The sequence below is a fragment of the Pelodiscus sinensis genome, chromosome 4 (assembly GCF_049634645.1).
Source record: "Pelodiscus sinensis isolate JC-2024 chromosome 4, ASM4963464v1, whole genome shotgun sequence".
Taxonomy (NCBI): domain Eukaryota; kingdom Metazoa; phylum Chordata; order Testudines; family Trionychidae; genus Pelodiscus; species Pelodiscus sinensis.
The window spans coordinates 66,946,101-66,963,601 of NC_134714.1; the positions used below are offsets into that span (position 1 = coordinate 66,946,101).

At 45.0% G+C, this 17,501-nt stretch overlaps 1 protein-coding gene across 6 annotated transcripts in view; it reads right to left on the reverse strand.

The window, feature by feature from the left end:
* The window catches only part of TTBK2 (tau tubulin kinase 2), a 174,163-nt gene that overhangs the window by 105,149 nt on the left and 51,513 nt on the right, over positions 1-17,501 (reverse strand). For 4 of the 6 annotated variants that reach the window (XM_025190893.2, XM_075927244.1, XM_075927245.1 and 1 more), the window contains one exon: positions 12,990-13,055. The exons of the other annotated variants lie outside the window; for them this stretch is intronic. In XM_025190893.2, the coding sequence (XP_025046678.1) occupies positions 12,990-13,055 (66 nt within the window). The remainder of the gene's footprint in view (positions 1-12,989; positions 13,056-17,501) is intronic. 6 annotated transcript variants of the gene reach the window in all.

Here is a 17,501-nt window from a genome sequence, read left to right on the forward strand (position 1 = left end):
TTCTGCTACAAAGACCTTTTACATCTGCACTTGAAAGGGAATCCTCTGAACTGTCATTCATGTTAAAATTCGACACTTTCCAACAAGGACTTAACAAACATTTGAACTATCTCACCCATTACCAAGACAGTTTCCCCAATTATCACCTCTAATACCATTAACTCACAAACATCCCACTCTCCCTACCTCTAATATCATCAATTCACAGACACTTACCTTCCTCCCCCCCCCGCCCGCCCTGCATCCTCCTCCTGTTCTGCAATGTGATTTGTCCTTTTCATATTTGTTCATTTTTTTTAATTGTATCCTTTGGTATATATGGTTGTGACTACTTTCTTCCACTATTTGATCTGAGGAAGTGGGTCTGGCCCACGAAAGCTCATCATCTAATAAACCATCTTGTTAGTCTTTAAAGTGCTACATTGTCCTGCATTTTGCTTCAGGTTAAACCAGCACACAACATGGTGGTTTAATCCATCTCTCTGAAATAAGGGGGAAAATAACCAAAAGCAATTTAAGATGATAAAAAGAACCAGCCAGCCTTAATCAAATCTGAGCCATAAATATGTATAGCCATCCAGAAAGTCCATTTTGAAAAGAAATAAAGAAAAGAACTGGCAGATCCCTGTTCTAAAGGGCAACCTGAGGGGAAGACTATCCAGCAACAGAATCCACTACCACTAGCCTGCAGAATATATTCAAAATGATGAACGGGTTCCTCTTTATCCTGCAAAAAGAGAATGGGTGAGTACAATCAGGTTAAAAAAATGTAAATTGTACTACTGCAGCTGGGGAAGTAAGTATGTCAGCAGCCATTTTGGATAAGTCACACAGGGTATGTCTACACTACCACCCTAGTTCAAACTAGGGTGGTTAATGTAGGCAACCGGAGTTGCAAATGAAGCCCGGGATTTGAATTTCCCAGGCTTCATTTGCATATTGCCGGGCACCGCCATTTTTAAATGTCCGCTAGTTCGGACTCTGTGCCCGTGGCTACACGCGGCTCGAACTAGGTAGTTCAGATTAGGCTTCCTATTCCGAACTACCGTTACTCCTCGTGGAGTAACGAGGTGTACCGGTAGTTCGGAATAGGAACCTAGTCCGAACTACCTAGTTCGAGCCCCGTGTAGTTCGAGCTACACGGGGTTCGAACAAGCAGGGATTTAAAAATGGTGGCTCCCCGCTTATGCAAATGAAGCCCGGGAAATTCAAATCCCGGGCTTCATTTGCAAGTGCGGTATGCCTACATTACCCTCGTAGTTCGAACTAGGAGGGTAGTGTAGACATACCCATAAGGACTAGTCGACTATCCGATAAGCAAAAGCTTATCAGATAGTCCAGTCAACTAGTCAATTCCCCCACTCCCCTGTGCCTCTATCAGATAGAGGCAGCAAAGGGAGGGGGAAAATAGGGGTACTTCAAAGTGGCAGCACCGCATGGAGCCCGTACCTGGGCTCTGTGCAGCACTGCTGCTTTGAAACGCCACCATGGCGGCGTTTCAAAGGGGCAGTGCCACACAGCTGATCCTGGGCTCAGCTCCATGAGGCCTGCCCCTTTGAAACACCAAGGCAGTGTTTCAAAGTGGCAGCGTTGCATGGAGCCTGAGGTCAGCTGACCCTGGATTCTGGGGAAATGCGTGCGGAACCCAGGGTCAGCTGGGAAGTCCCGTGGCATTTCAAAACAGCAGCACAGCATGGAACCCGGGTCTGAGGGGGATTCTGAGTCTCCTGCTGGCCCCAAGCTCCATGAGGGTGCTTCCACTTTGAAATGCACAAGAGCCCCCGCTGAGGACTCTTGTACATTTCAAAGCTGGCACACCGCGTGCAGCCTGGAGTCAGTGGACTTCCCACTGGCCCGGGATGTACATGGAGTTCCACATTCCTCCTCTGAAATGTACAAGAGCCCTGGGGCTCTTATATATTTCAAACGAGGAATGCGGAAGTGCCTCTCTACTAGTTGAGTAGTCGATGGAAATTCCATTGACTACTCAACTAGTAAATTACTCGCTATTTAACATCCTTATTGCAGAATGAGGCTTCCGCTCCCCTCAGCTGATTCCTTCTGAACCACCCAAAAATAAGCAATTAACATATTTTTAAAAAGTATTTATATTGCTTTGTTAATCACAGGTATTAACTGTGATTGATTGACAGCCCTAAATAATAATATATTACAGCAGTGCCTAAGGATCAAACAAGGATGGGACCCCAGTTTGCTAAGCACTGTACAAATTAAAGTAGCAGAATGTAAGCTACTCAAAGCAGTTACTAGGTAAATAGACAAGACAGACACAGGACGTGGAAAAGGGACAGAACATAAGCAAAGTGAACTTTGTGATGGCAGCAAACATTATGGTACTCCCTTGATTTATTTGGGAATGGGGGGTTAAAAGAAATTAGTTACATGGAAACAAAACTGAAGGTAAATGGGACATTGAAGAGTAGAGAAATACGACAATCACAGCAGAGCAGAGGAGAAGAGGGGCAAGCGTGAAGTGAATCTGAGGTTAAGTGATTGTGAGAGAGGGATGGGGAAGAGCTGGAACAAGCAGCCAATCAGTACAGGACAGAGAAAGTCCTGTCAAAAAGCACAGAAAGTTCTGTGAATGTCATCAATCATCTGGAAGTAAACATAAAACCACAGCTGATAAAGTTTGAAGATGACAAAGACTGGCAGCACTGTAAAGAATTATGAGAATATAGCATTCATACTTGGTAAGATGGGCCTATTCAAATAAAATGTGCTTTAATGTAACCAAATGCAATATTATACATTTAGGAATAAAGAATGTAGTCCATTTCTACAGAATAGGCAAATGTATCCTAGAAAGTTGTGATTATGAAAATGATGTAGGGATCTTTAGTGGATAACCAACTCAACAAGAGCTCCCAGTACGATGCTATTGCAAAAAAGTAATACAATCCTTGGTATAGAAAACAGGGAAACAGTGAGCTAGAAGTATGGAGGTGATTTTATCTCTGTGAATGGCACTGGTGGGACAGATATTAGTATACTAAGCACAATTCTGGTGTGCACATTTTAAAGAGGAAATTGAATAATTGAAGAAATTGCAGGAGAAAGTTATAAAAATTTGAGGGCTGGAGAAAAAGGCATACAGTGAGAGATTTAGAGAGCTCAATATGTTTAGCTTATCAAAAAGAAGATTGAAAGTGGACTCAATTACAGTGTACAACATCCATCACAGGGAGTAAATACCAGGTATTAAAGTGCTTTTTAATTTAATGGAAAAAGGCTTCACAAGAACCAATGGCTAAAAGCTGAAGCTAGACACATTCAAATTGGAAAGTAGACACACATACAAAAAATTTTAACAGTGAGGGTGATTATCACTGGAACAAACAATAGAGGGGAGTAGCAGATTCTTCATCTCTTGTTTCAAATCAAGATAGAATGCCCTTCTAGAAGATATACTTTAACCAAACAAAAGTTATTAGGCCCAAAACAAAGGGATAGAGCAGATGAGGTCAGACTAGTGATCTAATGGTCTCTTCTGCCCCCAAAAAAATCTATAAATAAATTTATTAATCTAGAACAAAACAAAAATGATTAGGGGCTGCTTGATGCAACATCTTTTTAAAATTATAACTATTTCCCATCTAATCACATTTTCAGTACTTAAGAGTATAAGACATGCTCTGGATAGTCCAAGAAAGTATTCACTTTAAAGGAAATTATTTCCATATGTATGCCCTTCCAGAGTCCAGAAGACAGTCTGAAACCATACAAAGGAGTGTAGGTATAAAATGGTTTCCTTCTCTACTGGAAGCAGTGCCAAATGGAGTGTGCTGTGTACCTTTAGACTCTAGTGCAATTATCTCAACAGTGGAAAGGAAGAGGCTAGGCCTGTAGCATTCTGACTGCTCTCAGTGACTTCCACAGATCTCATGTTGTGTGAGAAATCTTCCAACAGAGGCTTCAGGGAAGGAAGGCACAGGAGGAGGAAATAACTGAACTCCAAAGTCAGAGCTATAGCTTCTACTGAAGACTCCCGAAATTTAGGCACAATCTTGTTCCAAGCATGTTTTCTTTCTAGAGTCAAACAGCTCATGGAAAAGAAGATGACACTTGCCACTGCAGCTGGCTTCTCTGATCTTGCCTCCTTACTTTTGTGTTCTGGAAACTGACCAAAGGCACCTGTGGCTCCTGACCATGTTGGGCTCCTTCCTGCCCACAGAAACCTCCCAAATCTCCCAATCAAGACCCAGATAGTTCCTTTTGCATTTGTTTGGCTTTTTCAGCTTTGCTTTTTCCCCAGCAGCTGTAGTCACTGCAGCTGTAGTCACAGTCACTACAAAATCTCAAAATGGAAATAAATGAGGGAGGAAAGCTACTCAAAAGGCAGAGAAAGTTCTATCTAGAGGTCCAATTGCTAAATTGTTAGCCAAAAATTTGAATACAATTCTGGAATTTTCCTCAGAAGAGCTTTATTACAAGTTGACCTGGCTAGCCTGCCTCCTAATGAAGAGGCAGAAAAAACTAGGCAGAAGCCTCACAGGGTAAAATATTCACCTAATGAAAACAAATGACTGGCATGCAGCGGCGGATTTAGGGCAGGGCGAGAGGGGCAGCTGCCCCAGGCCCCGCGCATGCGCCGTGGCACCACAGCGTATGCACCGTGTCAAAGGAGCTTCTTGTGCTCTGGTTGCCCATGTGGACGTCACAGCACAGCAGTACTTCCAGTATTGCTCCAGCAGGACCAGAACGAGCATGAACCCCAGCCTGGCCCACCGTGGCTCACCCCTGCTTTCAGGAAACAGGACACCCACATGAGACCCGCCATCCCTAGGCAGAAGTGCATGGCCATCGCCCCATGGAAGCTCATCATGCTGACTGCTACCGCTCAGTCGGGAACCAATTTGGGGTGGGAAAATCCACAGGTGGGGCCATGCTCATGCAGGTAGCCAAGGCCATCAACCACATGCTGCTATGGAGGGTCATCACTCTGGGCAAATGGACAGCATCGTTGACAGCCTTGCTGCCCTGGGCTTCCCCAACTGCGGGGGGAGGGGGTGGGCATAGACAGCATGCACATCCCCATTCTGGCCCCTGACCACTGTGCCTCAAAGTTCATCAACAGGAAAGGGTGCTTCTCCATGATGCTGCAGGCCCTCATGGATCACAAGGGATGCTTCACCAACATCAATACTGAATAGTCAGGAAAGGCACACAATAACGACATCTTTTGGAAATTCTGCAGACTGGCACTTTTTTCCCCGGACCTCACCATTAGAGTTGGGGAAGTGGACATGCCCATCGTGATCCAAGGTAACAGTCTACCTTTTGCTCCCCAGCTCACGAAGCCCTACATGGGCAGCCTGGACCCCAGCAAAGAGCAGTTCAATACCAGACTGGACAGGTGCCAAATGGTGGTGGAATGTGCATTCGGCCATTTAAAGGGGAGGTTCAGGAGTCTCCTCACCCATATGAACCTCAGCGAGTGCAACATCCCCTTCATGGTGGCGGCCTGTTGTGTGCTCCACAACCTGTGTGTGAACAAGGGGGAGACTTTTCTGCCAGAGTAGGAGGATGAACAGCTGGCCAGGGAGTTTGAGCAGCCAGAATCATCACCATCATGAGAGCACAACAAGGGGTAGTGTTCATCAGAGGCACACTGAAGGACGGTTTCATGCAAAAGCTCCCCAAGCATCCACTCTTCTTCCTGGCTTTGTGGTAGGCATGGCATATCTCTTATTTTCAGCCCACACTGTACAAGAGTCTTGCTGTGCCCTTTCTTGTTTAGGCTGGTAGTGATCCTGCCACAGATGTCAGCATTGTGCTTCTTGGTGAGGAGATCCTGGAGGTTAGACTCCTTCCCCCACACCTCAGTGAGGTCCAGGATCTCCACACCAGTCCAGGATAGAACTCTTCTGTGTCCCTGAGCAATGGAGGCCGTGGGAGCAGCAGAAGTGCTGGCAGCTGTCTGAGGGTCCGAGGGAGCATTGGGGTCACACACATCTCTTGGGTCCTGGTTTCACACAGGACTTGCGCAGCTGGCCACATGGAAGAAGACCTTCTCCTCTTCCTGAGACTATTAGAGCTCTGCAGGAAGAGGAGGACAATGGAGACACATGGTGTGGCCAGACAAGTCAGAGCTGCAGCTGCAGGAGGCCTATAGAGACCAATTATTTTGAATTCACGACACTGGAGCATCAACACTACAGTTATTTCAAAATTACTTTTTTGGAATTAGCGTTACTCCTGATGAAAAGCAGGAGTACAGCGTTCAAATTCCACAGCTTGTTATTTCGAAATAATAGGCTTGGTAGTGCAGGCTCACTGTTTATAAATTCAACCTTGGGGGGGGGGGGTTATTTTGAGATAAGGGCCTAGTATAGACCAGAGTTTAGTGTACAGGTGGATAAGCACAGGCATTGTTTTGTGGAAAGGCATGAACTGAATCCATTAACCAATTCCTTGATCTATAGACAATCAGAGTTCAAAACTCCTAGATGGCTATCCCCCCAGCTATCCCCTGGGCTAAGGGCAGCACGAAAAGTTACACTTGAAACAGGTCACATGGCCAGTGCCCTCCTTGTGTCCCTCTCCATATGGTCACCTTGACAACACAAAAAAATGATTCAACTACCAGCTCAGCAGGTGCAGAATGACTGTAGAAAGTGCTTTTGGTAGATTGAAAAGATGCTGGTGATGTTTACTCACTAGATTGGGTCTTAGTAAATAAACTATTCCAATGATTATAGCTACCTTTTGTGTCTTGGATACTATCTGTGAGACAAAGGGTAAAATGCTACTGCTGAAGTAGACAACAGATGCAGAGAGCTGTGTGCCGACTTTGGACAGACAGACACAAGGGCAACTATAAAAGCTCCACATGGAGCTATGTGGTTGAGAGAGACTTTGAAAGAGCATTTTAATAGTCAGCTTTGGGCTGAGAACTGTAGGTCCTGCTAAGAATTATTCAATGCTTGATTTAGACTTATAAATGTGATTGGGTGTTTTCCTGAAGCTATGAATTATGTAGTGTTTGTTGTACATTTACAAGTGCTGTGTGCTTTGAATACCTTTATGCAAAATATTATGAACTCAAAGATCATTTTGTTCTCCAAAACCAGAAATTTATTGAGTACCAAAAAAAATGCAGAAAAACAATGTGCAAAACACTACAGGCAATGTAATACAAACATTTAACATAAATTAATGGAGTAGAACTTTGAAACAGGAAAAGTACCAAACATTTCTGCTCATTTCAGTGCACAAATATAGTAGGTTAGGGCTATACATATATAAATAATAGTTCTCATAAGTCAGTGTATGTGAAGCTGTAGTTTTCCTTGCTGTCCCCTAGCATGGCCTGGTAGGGGTAATGCTGTAGCCTGAAATGCCAAATGTATGGTGGCTGTAGGGAGTTGCTATCATGGAGTTCTCTAAGGACAGCAAAAGGTGAGAAGCCTGAATTCTGAGATGTGTAGATCAACCAGGACCTGCAGTATTTGGATTTGCTGCCTGAGAAGATCCATTCTGTCCATGTGCATCTCCCTTGCCTTTTCCTGCTGGAACTTTCTGCTGTGTCTTGGTCCTTCTCCACGCTGTCAGTCATTCTGACACTCTAGGACAGAGGTTTTCTGTGTCATGGCTTGTAAGGGTAAGCCACTGGCTGGCTGCAAGATGCTTTGTTTACATGAGCATCCGCAGGTTTGGCCTCTTGCAGCTCCCAGTGACTGTGGTTCGCCGTTCCTAGCCAATGGGAGCTGCAGTTAGTGGTGGCCCAGTCACCCTCACTGCTTCCTGCAGCTCCCATTGGCCAGGAATGGTATAGAACGGACACTGGGAGCTGCGAGGGGCTACACCTATGGACACTCACATAAACAAAACATCTTGCAGCCAGCCAGCGACTTACTCTTACAAGCCGTGACCCAAAGTTGGAAATCCTCTGCTCTAGGCCATCTATTCACAGTCTGAAGCAGGATTCACTTGCAGGATCTCAATGAACATGTCATCCCCAATCCTCTTCTTTCTCCTATTCATCAGGAGTGAAGAGACTACACCCTTCCAGGCTACCATGGCACAAACTTCTGTTAAGAACAGATGTATTATTAGATTTAGAGTCGCAACAATTTTTTTTAAATGTCCTTCCCTTCATAACCATAAGCATTAATCATAAGAAATACTTATTGACACTTAAACTTGGGAATGCCTCTGTATAGCACTGCTCTCCAGCTCTTATCATGGTGAGTATGGACCACAAGATGGCAAGGAGAGGAGAAAGATTTTTCTGTTGCATAAAAAAAAAAAATATTGATCCCTATTCCATGAATATAAATGTAGAACTATGGCACTGAATATTGACACTATTTTCCACAGTGTTGGAGGTTTCAGGTGAGCTTTAGCTCCTGAGGGTCACAAGAGCACAGAGAACACAGATGTTACTGGTGTCCTGAAGCTGCCCAGCCGCGTATGCTATTATCTTGTTTACTGCAATGATGCCAGCTGAACTCATTGCAGAGCAGAATGAGAAATTATCCTTCACACAGAAAAAAAAAATAAGGTGGCCATATCTAGAAACCTTTAAGAAAGAAATACAGAGCACCTTCATGAAAATTTCATTGAGCTCTCTAAGGAGGATTAAAGGGATAATCATAGGTTCATAAACAAAGCCCCCTACTTCACCCTAGGGATGTCAGCAGCTAGTCAAGTCACTACTTGACTAGTCGCTTCCTCTCCTCCATCCTTGCTGCCTCTGTATCAAACACAAAAAGCGGGGAAGCAGGAGCCGGTGCTGGGGGGAGCCAGCTTGAAAGCCAGCTCCCTCTAGCACCGGTCCTGCACAGGAGGCAGGGGAGGCAGAAGTGCAGTGGGGACTGAGCATGAGCCAGGATCAGCTGTCCTGGCTTGCACCTGGTCCCAGATGTTGCACCTCTGCTTTTTAAATGTAGTAGGAGCCTGGTGGCTCTTACTACATTTAAAAGGCAGAGCCATACAGGGATTAGCTCCTCAGAGCAGCAAGAATGAAAAGTGCTTAGTCCCAGCTCATGCCACCCTGGGGAGCTAACTTCACTGCAACTCTGCAAAGCCACAGTGGGGATAGCAATTTCCCCTCCCTTCCCCGTCAGCTAATTGAGTAGTTGATGGAAATTCCATTTACTACTTGATTAGCTGATTATCCACATTTTAACGTCCTTACTTCATCCCTTACCTAAGTCAACTCGGGAACAAAAACCAGATGCCAACTCTACCTCTGTTTATTGGATTTGTGCCTCTTCTCATAGGAGTTAAACAATTAAATGTTGATATTAGGGATGTGAAAGCGTAACAGTGTATACAGTTAACTGATGAGCCTGGGCTCATCGGTTAATGTGCACAGTAACACACAGATTCCTGGTACATATGGAGAGCTCCTCCCTTCCTCCCCAAGCCACTACCTCTGTATCAGAAGCAGTAGTGCAGGACTGAAGGTGAGAGTCAGTATGTGCAAGGAGCCACCTTAAAAGATGGCTCCCCACACACATTGGCTCCTAGGAGCTGCCTACTGCCCTGTGTATAACCACTTAAATTTTCAGTGGTTACACAGTTGCTTATTAAATGCATTTTAACATCCCTAGTTGATATCTGCGCTTGTTAACTTGATGAGCTGGGCACTTGTGTTCCCTGTAAACTGTGCACTTGTGTGGCTGTCAGGGCCAGCTTTAGGCCGATTCCCCCCGTAAATCAGGCCCCGCACTTCCTAAAGCCAGCCCTGGTGGCCGCTTAGGAGTAGGCATGTGAATGGTTAACTGGTAAGTCTCTCCCTTAGTAGGTGAGGCTTACTGGTTACAGTTAATCAGTGGGGCTGCTTCAGCCCTGCGGGGCCCACTGGAGGAAGGAGGTGTTCCAGCCCAGCCAGAGTAGCCCTGGTCTGAGTGCGCCATGCACAGGCCACTCCATCTCAGCCAGAGCAGCTGGGGGGGCACTCTAAGCCAGCTCAGTTGGAGTGGCCTCCCCATTTAAATGGTTAACCAGTTAAACAAAGTTTAACTAGGTAACTAATTAAACAGGATTTTGCATCCTTACTTAAGAGACATTCAAATGCCACTCAACTGATCAGTAGAGCATCCACAGCTAGGTTTTGTTTCTACCGGTGGTGCCCATTTGCACATGCCTCAATGCACCTAAAAACTGTATTGTGCACATGGATGGAAAAGATTAGAGGGACTATTGCTGGGCACCATTTTACATGTAAACATCGTAAGGAAAGATGCACGCGAACACTTACCTGAGCTCCCTTCCTCTTTATCCACAATTGCGTGGTTGCAGTGGCTACTGTGTAATGGAGTCTCAAGCAGCATCTGACTCACAGCATGGCTGGAGTCACCTGCCACATCTCCCCACTCCTCCTCTTTGCTGTTTACAGTGGGAAGTCTCTGTCTCAGACTCCTCCAAGGTATCCACGGTGGCCTGTGTGGTTTGTGCCAAGTTTGGCACACAGCTGATCATGTGGCTCAGCACCAAATCTGTTGTTAGTCTCCCTAGTCTTGTAATATGCCTGGCAAATTTCCTTCATTTTCATATGGCACCATGCTGATACCCCTTTGCCTGCAACTCCCATGCAATCTGTCCGCAGAGATCCAAGTTTCTATGACCAGTCTGTAGGTATTCTTGTTGTTCAGTGTCTACTTTCTACAGGACCAGAAGATCCAGTATCTCCTGCCTACTCCAGTCATGGTCACAACAAGTAACAGCTGTATACAATGAGTGCAAACTCCCAGGTATCCTGAACAAGGTGGGCAATCAGAAAAAAGGCAGTATTTCAAAAACATCCTTTTAAAAAAAAAAAAAAAGATGGCAAAGCTGGTTTCCCATGGCTCCTGGGCAGTGGAGTTTAAAATTGTGACCACAGGGGTCACTGTCACAGGAATGGAGTATTGTGGGACAGCTCCTGGAGAACTGTTATACTCAAAACAGATCATCCGGTGACTATACTCACAAGAAGGCTGACTATGGCTGGATCTGCTACACTGCTGTAATACCACTCTTAAATTGTACAGACACATACACAAATAGGTCAACTCAAAGTGACTTACATAAACTATGCTGTACAGACCAGGCCTAACTTGTCTTGGACCTCATAAACTCTTGCTGTGGCCTTGCATTGTGTTGAGCTACCAAATCACACTAACAAATACAATATAATAAATACAAACAGAAAATCTTATAACAAAAAAGTGTAAATTTCAAAGATTTTAAGGCCAGAAGACACCTTTCTAATAATTTATTCTGACCTTTTGTGTGATACAGGCAACAGTACTTCACTCCAGTATCTTGTACATCAAGCCCATAATTTTGGCTTTATTCAAGCCTGTCTTGTAAGGAGGGATCCAATCTTGAATTAAAGAATTCAAATGATGCAGAATCTATCATCTCCCATGGTAAGTTGTTCAGTGGTTACTTTCTATTAGTTAAAAATGTCCACTTTATTTTCAATTTGAATTTGCTTTCCTTTTCCATCCATTCAATCTTCTTATGCTTTTGCTTGCTAGATTCAAAGCCTGACTACTACTGAAAAGCACCCTGTACAGGCAGTCCCCGACTTACACGGATCCGACTTATGTCGGATCCGCACTTACGAACAGGGCTTTTCTCACCCCGGAGCTCATGGGCGTGTCTCCCGGTCTCCCTGGTCTGCTGGGGGGGGGGGGTCCAGCAAAGCCACTGGACCCCCCCAGCAGACCAGGGACACCAGAGCAAAGCTGGTCTGCAGGGAGACAGGGAGCAAAGCCGCGGAGCACGCCCGCAGGGGGACAGCTCAAGAGCGCCCGGGCTGTCCCGCTGCGGGCATGCTCCACGGCTTTGCTCCGTCTCCCTGGTCTGCTGACCTGGGAGATGGAGAGCAAAGCCTCGGAGCACGCCAGCAGTGGGACAGCCGCGGCACGCCTGGACTGTCCCACTGCCCGCGTGCTCTGCGGCTTTGCTCTGCGTCTCCCAGGTCAGCAGACCAGGGAGACGGAGCAAAGCCGTGGAGGACTTGGGCAGTCCCGCCACCCCCGTCTCCCTGGTCTGCTGGGGGGGGGGGGGGGGTAAAGCTAGTGCCCCCCCCAGAAGACCAGGCTTTTCTTGCCTACCCCTGGGGTAGAGCAGCTGGGGGCTGCCGGGTTGGTCCTGCAGCGCCGCTCCGGACCAACCCGGCAGCACCCCAGCTGCTCTGCCCCAGGCGTCCTGAATCAGCCGCTGCTGGTCAGTTTCAGCAGCGGCTGAATCAGGACGCCTGGGGCAGAGCAGCTGGGGTGCTGCTGAGTTGCTCCAGTAGCGCCGAGGAGCCGTGCTACTGGAGCAACCCAGCAGCACCCCAGCTGCTCTGCCCCAGGCGTCCCCAAGTCAGCCGCTGCTGAAACTGACCAGCGGCTGACTACAGGAAGCCCGAGGCTTCCTGGAATCAGCCACTGATCAGTTTTAGCAGCAGCTTAGTTGGGGACACCTGGGTTTCTTAAGTTGAATCTGTATGTAAGTCAGAACTGGCATCCAGATTCAGCTGCGGTTGAAATTGATCAGTTTCAGCAGCAGCTGACACCAGTTCCGACTTACATACAGATTCAACTTAAGAACAAATCTACAGTCCCTATTTTGTACGTAACCCGGGGACTGCCTCTATAGGTATGTATACACTGAAAAGTATAAAATATCAAAAGCAAACATTTAATCAGTTACTTCATTCTTATTTTGCTTTACTGTAGAAAGTTTTTAGCAGGGTCCAAATATGGACATGAATTTTTAATAGTATATTTAATTAGAGAGAGTAACAAAGCATATACAAAACAGGATACAATATGTATGTGACAGCCTGTTCACCTTTTCATCACTCTCTTTCACTCATAGTACAATCCTATTATCCAAATGTGTGAGGTACATTTTAATATATTACTTTACCATTATAGATTGTTTCAATTTTTTCCATTTTTCTGCAAGCTCCGCTTGACAAACCCATTCTAAACAAATCAAGGTGTATTATCAGATCTACTGTTAGTCTGGATACCTGCCTGACAACAAAGGAGAGTATTTCCATGCCCCTGGGACTTTTCTGAATTCCATGTCACTTGACAATCCTGGAATGACAACCATAAGGTTGAATATCACAGTGTCATTTCTTATTTTAGTCAGTGCAAACACATTTTCACAAAAATAAGTTTCATCCATAGCAGGGCTCTAATGTGGCTTTCTTCTGGGAAAAGGGAAAGTCTGCTGAAATCTCTGTTTTTGAAGAAAAGCTCATTTTACATTTTATAAATGTCACTAATTGAGAAAAAAAGCTTTGACATTGCAGTTCTAATAAACAAATATGAAAGTTATCTTTTAGCACAAGTCCACTGAAGTGGCAGCAGTCTTTTTTTTTCTTGTTTTAAAACATTCACATCATGAAAACAAAACCAGATCCCTTCACTCTCATTGGCCATTTAACCCCTATTGTTTGCATGTAGGGATGTAAACACACACTTAAAAAGTTAACCAGTTAAATATGTTTAGCTGGTTAATCGCAGAGGGCTGGGATCTTGCGGCAGAGGCTTCTCCTGGCAGGGCCCTCCGAGGCTGGGATCCTGCTGCCCTATCCTGCCATAGGAGGGAGGGGATGCTGTAGGTGGGGGATCACTACTCCAGCTGGGCCCACCACACTATGGATGTGGGACTGCTCTAGCCAGGTGAGACCAGTCCCACTGCACTGTGGATTGGGGGCTGCTCCAACAGGGCTGCCAGTTACTGGGTAAACATGCCAGTAAGGCTAATAATTACCAGGTAATCGGTTAAACCAGTTAAGACTTTTACATCCCTATTTGCATGCATGCCAAAACACAGTGACTGTTCTTTGAACCTATTATACTTACAACATTTTCAGACAAGTGTGATTTTTCAGGATGATAGTGTCCCATTAAACTCACAAATACTTGTCTAATGTATACTGACTGGGACCATTTAACCTTAAGTGTATGTGTACTATCAAATGGTTGACTGTCAAATAGCTTTTTTGTTGTGTTACGTGTAGAAGCATACAAGGCAAATTCATTGTACATAAAAGCAAATTAATTACAAGCAATAAAGTACATTGAACAGTCATCTTCTGTAACCTGTCAAAGTGATTTTCACTCTACTGACTAGTTCAGGCAGCCCTTCATAATCTAAAGAAACCAAATCAGATTTATTGTTATTGCTCAATGCAATGGAATTACAAATAAGATTGATCTTGCTAACTCTAAAATGTTTTTCTGAATGGTCCCTTATGCCCCAAATTATCCTTCCAAGTTTCTCTATGAAAGACTACACCTCTGTATTCACACCTAAGGCTGGTCAGTAATCCTGTTGGAAGCATGTGGTGAGAAACTTTGCATTAAATCTTAAAAGCCTGTTAGGCACTAGAAAGTATTCATCTTGATTTCTTGTAACCATTTATGACTTTCATGCCTCATTGTTTGTACTCACTTAATTTCATTCCCTCAGTTAAACTTTTTCATATTGTTTTATGTAGTTCAGTATATGTAAGTTAAAGTGTCGAGGTAACTCCATTTAAGATGGCAAGTTGTGATGCATTATTGCCTTAAAGGAATCACAGACTTAATATATTTGAACTATCCAGGGCAAAGCAGTGCAAGACATACATTTCTGGCAGAAAATCCAGAACAGAGAATATGATAGGGTCAAGCTGCAGTATAACTAATGCTGATGAGAGCCAAAGTATGACCAATTGACTGACTTGCATGTTGTAAGATACTCTGTGAGCAACTCAGGTGGGAGCTACTTAAGCAAAATTTTATAAAGCATCTAAGGTTGCAGGACAGGGGTGACAGAGCTGCCCATTGATCTGAATTGCACCTGAGTACATCAGTCTCCCATTTACACCTTATTTGAGCACGTCATGTGCAGTTTTAGACCGTCCAAAATGTCCCATTCTTTTCAGAACTGCCAAGTGGGAGTGGGCATGTATAGAAATTTGTATTCCAGACACACACTGGCTCATATTGCCGATGGTAGTGGTAGAGAGATTGGCTTGTTCCTTTCCATTCTGTTCACTCCTGCTTTCATTCCCTTTAGAATGAAAAATGGAAAAAATCAATGACTCTCTCTCACGAGCAGAAGGGTCACATGTAGAGCCATACAAAACTTGTTTGCAGCACCGTTTCAATTTCTTTTCTCTTTTCCTCTTTGCTGCAGAATAAAGCCAGTGGAAAACAGCATATTTAAAAAATCAACAAAAACATATAAAGATGAGGAGCTGACAGGTTATCATGAGGTAAGTGTGACCTGATCACTCTTTGATGGTGTAGTGATAAATAGGCAATAGAAAAACGTAAGAACATATTTTGTTTGTATACATCTCTTCTTTAAGAGACAGAATGACAATTAACTACCAAGATATCAAAAAGAGAAGTGAAACCAGCAAGACAGATAGGTCTACATCAGTCATGTCAAACATGCGGCCTTTGGACCGCATGCAGCCCAATCAAATTTTTTTGCGGCCCACGACTACATCTTTATAAATTATCTAAGTGTGGCCCACCCAGTTACATTGTTTATAACACTGGGTGGCCAACCTGTGGCTCATGAGCCACATGCAGCTCTTTGAAATGTGGCTCCTGGTGGTTCTGAGCCATGCGCCCAGACTGCTCATGGCTAGCTGATCTGTGCATGTACCCCAGCATCTTGAGAAAGAAGTGGGTGGCGGCAGCAGCTCCAGGACTCAGGCATTAAGTTAGAGAGGGTGGGAGGGGGGCTGAAGGTGCCTGGCTCTGGGGGAGAAGAGGGGATTGGGTTAGGGGACTGGGTTAAAGCAGTGGGACTGAGGGTGCCTGGCTCTGGGAGAGAGGGTAGGGATTGGGTTAGAGCAGGGAGGCTGGGGGTGCCTGGCTCTATGGGAGGGGGAGGGCACTGGGTTAGAGCAGGGGGGGATGAAGCACCTTAAACTCAAAGTCTTCATAGATGCAAACAAAAACAATTTTACTCATCAAATTATTGTATTATATTCAAACAAGACCTGAAAATATTATAAAATATACGTAAAACATAACTTATAATAATAAATAATTACAACTTTCTAATAGAAGTACATTTTCTTTGGTGGCCCTGAAAACTATCAGTTTTCATTTGTTCAGCCCTCAGTAGGCTTCGAGTTTGACATGCCTGGTGTACATTATCCTTATCTATTTTCATTATAAAAACTTTAGGTCACAAAATCTTTTTTCTGCTCCAGTTATATGAGCACAGTTACTTTGCCATTTGAAAACTGAATATTTCCAAAATGCATAGCAAATTTCATGTTACTCTGAAGTGTGAAACTCAGCTAGAATGTTCAGGAACATATTGATGCTAGAGATCGGTATCCATTTCCACTGCTGTATGTACAAATTAGGAAACAAGATAATCAAGTTCTTAATGATTTGCAAGCAGCATAACTGCTTCTAGTTAAATCTCCTAATATGCTCATCTTCCACTGCATAATAAATTGAAAGGATTCCAGTGTATATTCTAAGAAAATGATGGAGGGCTACATCTAAAAACTGGACATGATCATTTTGCATCAGTTACCTTTAACACTCAGCAAATGCAAAGCATTGGCCAAAAGACATTCCACTGAAAGCTATCAACACTGTAACCAAGTCCTTGGACAATTTCACTTCAGAAGTCCAAACAAGATAAGATGTTCTGTGCTGCTTATTGTTCATATAGATTTTATTATTAATCTAGAGGCAGAGAACTGTGCATAAATTAACTTATAGCTCACTTTAGCATTCTGTAAATGAACAAACAAACCAGCTATCCAGAAACTTACTAAGTTAACATTCTTATCACTTGACAATGGAAGAGATCCAGGATAATACAGGCAGTCCCCGGGTTACGTACAAGATAGGGACTGTAGGTTTGTTCTTAAGTTGAATCTGTATGTAAGTCGGAACTGGCGTCCAGATTCAGCAGCTGCTGAAACTGATCAGTTTCAACAGCGGCTGAATCTGGACGCCAGTTCTGACTTACACACAGATTCAACTTAAGAACCCCAGGCATCCCCAAGTCAGCTGCTGCTGAAACTGATCAGCGGCTGATTCCAGGAAACCGGGAGCAGGGGCTTCCTGTAGTCAGCCACTGGTCAGTTTCAGCAGCAGCTGACTTGGGGACGCCTGGGGCAGAGCAGCTGGGGTGCTGCTGAGTTGGTCCAGTAGCACGGCTCCTCGGCGCTACTAGACCAACCCAGCAGCACCCAACCTGCTCTGCCCCAGGCGTCCTGATTCAGCCGCTGCTGAAACTGACCAGCAGTGGCTGAATCAGGACGCCTGGGGCAGAGCAGCTGGGGTGCTGCTGGGTTGGTCCAGTAGTGCCCAGAGCGGCGCTACGAGACCAACTGGCAGCGCCCCAGCTACTGTACCACAGGCATCCGGAGCAAAGCCGCGGAGCACGGGGGCAGCGGGACAGCCCAGATGCTCTGTGGCTGTCCTGCTGCCCTCGGGCTCCGTGGCTTTGCTCTGCTTTGCTCCCCGTCTCCCTGGTCTGCAGACCAGGGGGACGGGGAGGAA